Raw genomic sequence first — 10,563 nt, 5'->3', positions numbered from 1 at the left:
GATATTTATGGGATGATAATATTAAACAGTCGAGAATTGCCCACTATTTCAATTCTCTTAGATCTTAGAGATCGTTATCATGTAAGTGAAATGTATTCCATGCAAATAAAATCACAATTTGTTATAAAAATAGATATCATTTATTGTGACAAATAAAATAATAATAATATTAGGCAGCATGCATGATATCAATCAGTGAATATTTAGTATAACATAAGTATGCAATACAATGGCAATGTTAAAACACGTTCCAATGGCTAACAGCATCAACTGTCACTTACAATATTTATGAGGGTACTTCACAGACAGAAAGTTAAACTTCCAGCGAAAAAAGCCATAAAACCTTGGCTAACAGTTACATCAACTGAGTAACCCTTTCAATGCTGGCTAGATCCTCCTAGGCATATAATATCCTATTCTCATGTAATTTTCAATTGAAATAACATGCAAACCAGCTCATTAATCATTTCCTGGAACCATCCAATAAGAATAATCTACCAGATTCTATAAGCCGAATTTTAATTTGCCTAAAAAGATATCTTATCCTATTTTGAGCAAATCAATACACCTGGATAAAAACATTGGTATGCTAACACGTGATAATATAACATTAATATATCATTATTCTTAATTCCACCTGCAGAATGGAATGTTTATAACTATATATTCTTTAGTTAACTAAGATTTCTAAATATTGAAATCTGACCGTGATTTATCCAGTCATATAGCATGCTATGCTATTACAACCTGCAGATTGTAATTTAGGTATTTGGTCCATAGAGGGCAGTCTCGCAGTCTCTGATGACGATTTTGACGTCATTTGGCTTATCTAAAATGACTACCATAACTTAAATTTACTGTCAGTTCAAAGCGTTTGCCTCTTTGTGGCAACAACTTTGATCGTAATTTCTAGAATTGACAGTTGTAAACTCAATTTCACCCCTTACTTACAATGGGACCTTGTAAAATGTAGAAAGTAAAATTAATTGCTTAATCTTCTCTGTCACTAATGTCTGTGTTTAAAATTATTTCTATTCTATTAACATTTAAACAGAGCATTCCATCCCCCTGCTTCATTGCTTATCACTTGACTTGTTTATATAATGCATTTCTTAGCTCAGGCTCAGTGGTTAGTTACAGAAAGGATAGAAATTATGTATCTTTGTTAGCCTGAAATCCAAAATGGAGTGCGCTCTGTTCTGAGTGACTCTGGCAATATACACTTTTAATTTCTATTTTAGCACAAAATGTCTGCCGATATAAATATCCTGACACACTAGTGTAAACTAATATAATTTTGACAACTTTGAATTGCCTCTGTAAGAATGCCTGATATTGATTAGCCAGTAGACAAACTAATATTGTAGGCATTTTAACAAAGCTGCACACCAATAGCTGCCTTTTGGTACAGCTGAGCTTCTTCCCAAGTATTTAGAATTTCTGATGTTGTCCACCCTAGCAAGACAAACGCTGTCAGTGTGGTGGAAGAATCTGCAACTAGCTATCTACCTGGAGCGTGACAGTCAAAGACAAGATGGCGGACACCACAGTGCCTGGGGTACGAGGCCCTGCTTCCGACTGCGCAGCAGACTCACCAGACTCACCAGACCTCTCATGTAGCATCTAATCGATAAATATAATAGATGCAATCTTTGCCCGCTTCTGGGCCAGGCTAGAGGAGAGGATGACACCGAAGAACCCTGACACGAGTCAGGTAGAGGATGGAGGGAGCTACCGCGGAATGAAGCCTGACAGTTCCCCTGTACACCAAGCTACTGCACCGTGGGCTGTCCCGTCTATCCCCAACGATCCCACAATGACACCCATCAGGAGGCTCACCCCGCTGCAAAAGCCGCGACGACGGTGAACCGCATGATATCAGAGACACTTATCTCGCCAGTCACCCCAGCCTGCATGCTCTCTCCCGGACGGGAAGATTAAAGCGACTGAAGCTCAACAAGCAAGCGACACCAGGAAGCATGCTGATCCCTTGGTCTAGGACTGGGAGGAAGAAGCTCACCTGTGGCACAGCAGAGCCGATCAAGCAAGTGGACTGCTCGAAAGTGTAAAGAGCCTACCCAGCTTGGGTATAGGATGAGTAGGATGAGCCTACCCAGCTTGGGTATAGGATGACTGCCCAGTGTTCTCCATTAAGTGATGCCCAACTGTGTGGACACTGTGCCTTACTTACCTCTGGCACTGCAGACCTGTTTAGACAAAACTACTTTCCTCATCATGCTTGAGACTGCTCCTGTACACTCACACTCCCCACACCCTGACACAGCAACATACCTAATCTACTGTTAGTTCTCTGCTTCTTCTCTTTAATATTTTGTGATATCCGCCTAAAGTGTCCCATTCATACATGTGTATGATAGCGACAACTCACAGAGAACGTAAGCCTAATCTTGACTAACTACCATACTGTTATGTAGTATTCACTAGCATGCCCTCTCACTCTTTCTACTAAAAAAATTGTGCTGCTCCATCACAATTGTACATAATTTATATCTGCGTACCATTTCTGTCTTCTTGCTACCTGTATAATTGTGTCATCTAATGTGCCTGCTTTTGTGGTCGTGACAAAGCAGGTGATTGTATATTCTTCAGCACTACCAAAATAAACAATTTAAAGAAGTACCAGTTCTTTAATACCAAAGTTCTGGTAACAGAAACATAGTTTTTTTTTTTTTTTTTTTCATATCTTATTTTTATTGATTTGCGTATTTAAAAAATAAAATAAAATAATGCACAAATGCAGGGTATAAGCACAGGGGATACAACCAATGCTTCTATATCCCTCTGTTCAACTATGTAAATAAATCAGAGAAAGGTTTAGTTTCAGCAAGACCAGCAAAACTAAAAATAAGAGCCACATTCTTTTTCTTTTATAAACTGTATTTATTGGAATAAAAAATTCAAAGCAAGTTTTTAAAGAAATTCCTAATTTCACAAAATACGTACACTGTAAGAAAATCTACTTTTTTATTATTATAAATTGTTTTAAAGGAACACTCTAAACAGGCTCTAGTGGCTCTGGTGCCAGAAGTGCCCTAGCACCCTCCCCCACCCCCTCTTATAGATAGACAGACAGTATAGTATTAGGTCTCATGATCTAAAGACTGCTACACAACCAACATTTATTATTGTATATTCTTTTTCTATACATATAACTATTTGGTCTGTTTACCCATTTACCAAGATAAATTATAAGCTAATTGTTATTCAGTATTTTATTATAAGTCATTTGACTAAAGCCTGTTGTGCTTTAGGCTCGTTGGCTGAAAACATCAGCTGATTGCTCCCAGTCAATGAGCTACGACCTATATTACTGGGCTTATCTCAGCGAAGAGAGCGTCTGGCTAGAGAGAAGGCTGTGACTGGTGCAGAGCGGACCCCAGGTAAGAAGACGAACCATTAGCAAACAATCTGACTACTTACATTGGGGAGGGGGATGTCAGAGTACACCTGGAGCCATAATACCTACAGTGTGTAATGGTTATGATGCTTGGTGTGTTCCTTTAACAAACATATTGGTTTTAAATCCATATTATAGGCGCTCGATATGCAGAGCTGGATATTACAGAAAAGGCTGATGTTAAAATGTAACACTTTATCTGTCATATAGTGCCCCTATTAAATGCCCCATGTATAGATTAGCAATGTTACAATAATGGAAAAAGAAGTTGTGATACAGTGATTAGTTTGTGATAGAATAAATTATTAAAATATTAGATTACACGGAACAATACTAGCACATATATTTATCATCATAATCATCATCATCATCATCATCATCATCAATATTATCATCTTCAAAACAAAGAGAGTTACAGCACAGTGACACATGCTGGATTTTAAAACAAGTTACAAAAGTAAAGCTAAACTTGCCAAAATAATTTGTAAATTTTCCCCCACTTGGCTGACCTCAGCCTAGCATTTAGTGAATAAACTGCTAACGTCCATTAAGAAAAATTCCTTCAAGGAGAATGTAGAAAGCTTCATGTTAACTAGAAACCCATAGAAACATAATGCAGGAAAATACTAGATATTTTAGAGATGTCTTCTGCTTCAACATATATAAACTTTTATTTACTTTGCTAGTAAATTGATAAAAAAAAAAAGAAAGAAGGAAAGGGTGCGCCTTAAAGGAATTATATTGTAAAAAAAACATTTATATGAGTAAATAATATAATATAGTCCAGGTAACTTAACACTAGTCCAGAATAGTTTGATCCACAGCAGTAGAGAGAGTTCTTTGTGGAACAGCAAATGGGATGGATAATCACGAGTGTAGGCTTGTAATCCAATGGAACATATGGGGAAGAAACAAAAGAAAACACTCAAATGGTAGAGTATATAGATGCACTTAGATAATGGGGTTATAATAGTAAGGAACTACTCACAATATTCAGAGTTTAAATCCAGCTCTGGTTTGGAATGCATGAAGTGGAATGATCCCCACTCGAGGATATAAGGAGTTCTTCTGGTTTACAGGTGTATATAGCAGCAGAGTGGTTCAACAGCAGAGTAGTCCAACCCAGAATACAAGGAATAAAATATAGTGCTCACTGTATCTTTAAATAAAAGGATAAAAGTATCAAATATACTCACAGTATATTGAGCAGGATCACTGCTCGATGTATGTATGCGTGGTATAATCCACACCTAAGGAGTCTTTGTGCTTCGTCGTTACAAGCCCGAATACGGTAGAAATCTTTCCCCGTGCTGCCTACACCCTTTAAACAAGATACTTCCTGTGGCGTGCTAGCGCTGACCCTACTTTGATTTTTTTTTTAGTAAATTGATACCTGAAAATAAAGCCTCGAGATGGAGGGAATGAAACATAAAGATTATCACGATGAAGAATTTGATCATCATTTGATTATAGAAACATATGTTGGTCGTGATAAGACGGATACCAAAGAAGAACTTTTAATCTCTACATTGCAAAACATATTTCAGTGTTTGTGTTCAGGTACGTTCATTGTCTTCCATTATATTCTGTCCTCAGTGCCGCCAGTATTAAATGGCCACTCTCACAGTTATTTGCAAAGGTGACTTGTCTGAATTTTGTCACCAGAGAAAAGTGAGAATAGAAATATATATAAATCTAAAACTCTGCCTTATTGTGCCGTCGATTTCTGTGATTTGAAACATTAAGAACTGCGTCCTTTTTGTACTTATGAAAACATATCTCATGATGGGAAAGATAATATATCTGGTTTAGAGGACACATGGGAGATCATGTTGCAATGCATTGTGTGGTCCAGATGCCAGGATCTAGTCAGGCAACTCTACAAACTGTATACAGCCTTTGCTTCTATGCACTTAAATTATTTTAACATCCCAATAACATTTTGAAAAGTAGTATATAAATAAATGTGGTTTTATTCTGAGTGCAGCCAATTATCCCAGATTCAAAAATATATGTAACAAAAAAATAATAATAATTGCAGTGAAGGTGATAGTTTTACTAATTTGTTTCCCCCAGGTATTGTTAAAGGAGAAACTCTGATAGATCTCTCAATTGGTGCAACCTTTTGTCAGTTGATGGTTATGTCCGATTTCTTTAAGGAAATCACCATTTTAGACTCATCAGATCGAACGCTTAAGGAAATGGAAAAATGGCTGAATAAGGAGCCAGGAGCTGTAGACTGGTCTCATGCTGCTGAGATTTCACGTGAAATTAAGAATGTGAGGTGAGTCTGTAGGGTTAGAGAGATTTTGTACACCTTACCTTTTTCAATTTATGGAACAAGCTAACCCCTTTCACTACCAAAGCCATGTATACACATTTTTATTTTCATTAACTTTGCAAAACAAAATGTAGTCCATAAAGCCTTACTCGTTTATACTCCAGGAAGGATCACCAGCCTGTAGAGGAGCACGTTTTCTACGTCATTCATTAGCTCATGACTGCACAAAAGCCTAGCTATGCCCATAACCAGATACCAAGCCTTCCACCCCAGTAAATGGACACCGAATATTGGGATAGGGTTTGGTCAGCTTTATTATATATTTTACTATTACAGCAGACCATTCACTGAATACCAAACCAGCATAAACATTAAACTTAAATTTTTCATTCGGGGTATATCTAAAAACAGCTTGTCTGCAGCATTTGCAAGCCCTTCTCTTTTTTCCCAGCCCAGACTTTCTGTGTCTGTCCAATTACAGACTTCGCAATGCAGCTCAGTGAGGAGTCTTTTCAAGGCAGGTGCTCGGGGCAATTGGTGCCTCTTGGGTTTAGTTCCACTGAGCGAAACAAACCAGGAAGTAAGAGGACCGATTGTCTGATTAACACCAGGAGGTTTTAACAAGGTTCATTTATAAATCTCTATTGAAATCTGTACGTTTTGTAAATTAAAGAAAAGAGGGCACACTCTTAATGCATAAAAGGGACACTGCAGACCCCTAAAGTACCTTTGCTTGCTGATATGCTCTATGTGTGAAGAGCCATGTTTTCATTTAAGCAACAATTGATTTGACCAAATATAAAAGGAATTGATCTAGAGGAATGTGCATATTTTACTTACAGTTTTATTAGTTATTTTTTATGATATTAGAATACATTTAATGTTTCAAATTTCAGTGAACACTTGGAAGCTGAGGAAGAGAAAGTCAGAAGAATTGTTAAACGTTGCTTAAAATGGGATCCCAGCAATGACAACCCACTGGGTTCCTTCGTACTGCCTCAAGCAGACTGTGCCATTAGCATCTGGTACTTTGATATCACCTGTAAAGATCATGAGAGTTATCGCAGCAGCTTTAGAAAATTCTCATCCCTTGTGAAGGTGGGAGGTCACCTCATTCTGTTTGCCTTTTTCAATGCGACCTATTATACGATTGGTGATCACAAGTTTTCATTCCTAAACTATAATGAAGATTTTGTGAAGCAAGTTCTCCAAGACAATGGGTATACCACTGTGATTTTTGAAGTATACGAAAGCAAATTAGACACTCACTTAATGGATCATGATCATATTGGGTACATTGTAGCTCGTAAGGAAAGAGAGAATTAACCACCGGCTTCTTAAATTTACAGTGGTGAAAACGTTTTTTGAAAGCAAAATTAGAAGAAAAACTATTCTGCGTTTGAATATCTTTGTCCAACGTTTGTTAAAATATGTCTAATTTTGAAGACAATTAAATATTTGCAAACAGTTATTTGAGTTTCCTTTTATTTCCTCTTAGTGCATGTACAATGTTTGTTTATACCACACTGTGCTTATGATTGGTTTTGCTACTCTGTATCCATATATCTTTATCTGCATAATTATTACTGTCATTTATAAAGCACCAACAAATTCTGCAGCAATTGGGAAAAAGACAATACAGTATAAAAAGACCAATACAAAATGTAGAGAGCCTTGCCCATGAGCTTACAATCTATAAGGTATATACAACTTTTTCAAAAATGTTTACCAAATTCTGAACTGAATTTTATAATTCAGATATGTTCTTTATTTGATAGGTCCAAATTACTCTGATTATGAATATTATTCTTTTGGAATTTTAACAGATTAAGAAAGGCAATGTATTTTTTTTTATGTTACAAACTCCTGAAAATACAATAAAACAGCTTCACTTGATTTCGCTTTCTTTGAATATATTTTCTAGACAAAAGCTAGCCAGTTATCTCACTTAATACTGAATTAATAAACTTGGATAACATATAATAAAGTGAGATGTGAAAACCCTGAACTGACTGATTCACTTGCATGCTGTGTGTTTCTATTAATGGTTAGAAATTGTAGATTATGCTAACGTAGTGTACCTATAATCTTAATTTTAATAATGACAGGAGGCGAGTATTTTGCATAACTTTCTTTACTTTATGCCTCCAGCAGCACAAGTCAATCAGAAAAAAACTTTAAACCAATCAGTAACAGGCATCACATCCATATATAAAGCCCTGACAGTCACATGACTTCCTCTTTCTTTGATGCGAAAAAGTCTATTATAACGTCAGGGAATTCAAATAACAGTCCTGAGTAACGTGTTGCACATAACTTGAAACGAAACTTGAAACCTTCCAGCTTTATCTTGTCGAATCCATTTATGATGAATACGCTGAAAAGAACAGAAATACGTGAAAGGTGATGGAAACCAACTGTCCACAATTGTCCACATTAAATCCAGTACTATATGTATCTATATTTATATTAAGTTAATATACTGAAACATTAAACAGCCATAGTATACTTAATAATCAACACGGATCTAACACGTGTCAACCAGATAAGCATCCCATAAATATACTGAAATACCCAAAACCTTATAATTACACTGAGAAAATGACAAACCAGAATATTAACATTTTCCAGAGTATAGGGAGGGAAACAGGGTGGGAAAATATTCGCCTCCTGTCATTATTAAAATCAAGATTATAGGTACACTGCGTTAGCATAATCTACAATTTTATCACATGACAGGAGGATTCATATTTTGCATTTTTAAAGCAGTTATGAGCGAGAAGGATGCGTGTGTGGTTGACGAAAATAAATATACAGAAGTAGTCTATCCGTGTCCAATTCGTCGCTGTAAAATATAGAGGCCCCCCCGTGAAGGCCTGAGAAGCAGCCGCATACCGAATGAGTACCCAAAACACGGCTCCACCCCCGCTAGCGATAACAACCAATTAACCCATCTAGACAGAGTGTTCATGGTAACTGGCTTGTATGGTTGGTATAAGACCAGCAGATGGCCTGAATGTGACAATCTAAGTGTTGTCGTGATCTCCATGTAACGAAGTACCACTTTTACTGCACAAAGACTGGGAAACCGCCGGGAACAGGGTAAGATATGGACGCAAATAAGATTTAGTTCTACGAGACACCATAGAAATCATTCCTTCCGGTGATACTAAAAGACCGTCTACGTCGAACTCCAGTACATCTGATACCCGACGAAAAGACCTAAAAGTAACGTGACTATGGCTGACGGCTGACGGAGGGATAGGTCCATGTTACCTAACTAGTTCCAAAAGAACCAAATCAAAGTCCCACAACAGTGATACTTTGACGCATGGTTCTGGACAGTTTGATACCCTGCAGAAAGCGGCTCCTGATCGACCGGAGTGTCGGTAATTGTACTATGCGTCGTCGAAATCGCGGAAGTATACCGTTAATGGAACGGTCCAATCGTTCCGTAGCGAAAAGGTATGATAAAGATTCATAGGGGTAATAAAGAGATTGCAGTCACTTCCCATACACCAGTGACTCCATGTGTTCAATGCAGATAAGTTATTTCGGGGAATACCTGATGTCCATGAGTCCCATAATAGGTCTCTAGTTGGTTGCGATAGTCCCTTGACGTACCAGTCTCCCCTGAAAGACACCGATCCACCAACTCCAGATGCTCCTGCATTATCAATGGATGATGTTCTCCTTTTGGATCTGCCCGAAGGCAAGTTAAAACTGAAGGAGCAGAGGATGAGCCAGATTAAGAACAACCATTCTGGGTGCCACGCTTGACTCCTTTACCGCGGTAATGAGTACTATCGAAGTCTTCGCTATTCTGATCCCAATTTCATAGGTGTGTCCGGATCTCAGGCAGTGCGCTTTCAGCCGCTGTCTGGCCCGGTAGTGAAGCGGTCCTGGGAAATAGTCAAAGGGTTATGGTGCCTTTCCGCCGTACCCGTCGAATTTTCTAATGAATTGTCGCTATCAATGATGTGGGAAGGTGTAATCCGCCCCAGGTGGAATCTATGCCGAAGTAGAGGAACTGAATCACTCGGAACTGGGATCAAACCGACTCCTCTCTGTTCACTATGAATCTCAACAATTTCTGAAACTGTAAACATAAATCTTGTCTGTAAACGTAGACAGGAATTGGATTTGCAAAAGGTCAGTAAGTCGTCTAGGTATGCGACAGCGGATAACCTTTACTCTTCAGTGCGCCGTGACCGGATTCAGAAACTTCATGAGGCACCATGTGCACCAGTAGGTAAGTGCAAATCCAACCTTGCGAATCCCTTTCGAGGCGTAGATCCACTAAGAGATGGATATCTTCCTTCTTGAGGTGTCGGTACACCCCAAAACCATTGGGTTGGCGTAGGTTGATGACTGGGCGATAGTCTCCTGTCTTCTTCCCTACTACCAAACCGTTGCTGAGATAAATGGTTCTCCAAACAATAGTCTGTCCGCCTGAGGTCCTCGCTCTTTCGTCCCTAACTTCAATAGTTTGAAATCCATCTTTAATCAGGCTGTTTTGCACCGTTCTGTGCACCTGTCTGCCTTGCGTTCACCAACCTACATATTGCCCTTTGCACCCATTCCCTCACCTCGTGAGCTTCTAGAGGTGAGTCTTGGGTGGGGTCAGGTCCGCAAAGCATAGCATTTTTTCCCGAGACTGATCATGTCCAGTATTTCATCCTAACTCATTTTGAGTCCTTCTCCTACCTTTACATGGACCCTGGCCTGATCTGTATCACTGGGGTGATGTTTATGTCCTGAACGCCATGGTGAGGACTATCTTGTTCGGTAATAGAGGGCATGGGCATTCCACCCTGAGCTTGACTCGGACTTCTTTTCCCATAGGCCTACTGAGCCAGAAGTG

General features: G+C 38.5%; 1 protein-coding gene across 1 annotated transcript; it reads left to right on the top strand.

Annotated features, from left to right (window-relative positions):
- The first annotated feature begins 4,830 nt into the window (after positions 1–4,830).
- LOC134573717 (nicotinamide N-methyltransferase-like) lies at positions 4,831–7,025 on the top strand. The gene is made up of 3 exons (XM_063433496.1): positions 4,831–4,978; positions 5,495–5,702; positions 6,596–7,025. The coding sequence occupies exons 1-3, from the start codon at positions 4,831–4,833 to the stop codon at positions 7,023–7,025; spliced, it is 786 nt and encodes a 261-aa protein (XP_063289566.1).
- The last annotated feature ends 3,538 nt before the right edge of the window (positions 7,026–10,563 follow it).

This window comes from Pelobates fuscus, chromosome 9 (assembly GCF_036172605.1).
Source record: "Pelobates fuscus isolate aPelFus1 chromosome 9, aPelFus1.pri, whole genome shotgun sequence".
NCBI lineage: Eukaryota > Metazoa > Chordata > Amphibia > Anura > Pelobatidae > Pelobates > Pelobates fuscus.
The sequence above is the reverse complement of the archived record's forward strand: the minus strand, read 5'-3'. Positions and strand labels throughout refer to the sequence as shown.

Excerpts from the sequence above, each read along its gene's own strand:
- LOC134573717 (XM_063433496.1), top strand. The coding sequence starts at position 4,831 with ATGGAGGGAATGAAACATAAAGATTATCACGATGAAGAATTTGATCAT. Across the intron at positions 4,979-5,494 it reads ATTTCAGTGTTTGTGTTCAG|GTATTGTTAAAGGAGAAACT; the intron begins GTACGTTCATTG and ends TGTTTCCCCCAG. Across the intron at positions 5,703-6,595 it reads CGTGAAATTAAGAATGTGAG|TGAACACTTGGAAGCTGAGG; the intron begins GTGAGTCTGTAG and ends TTCAAATTTCAG.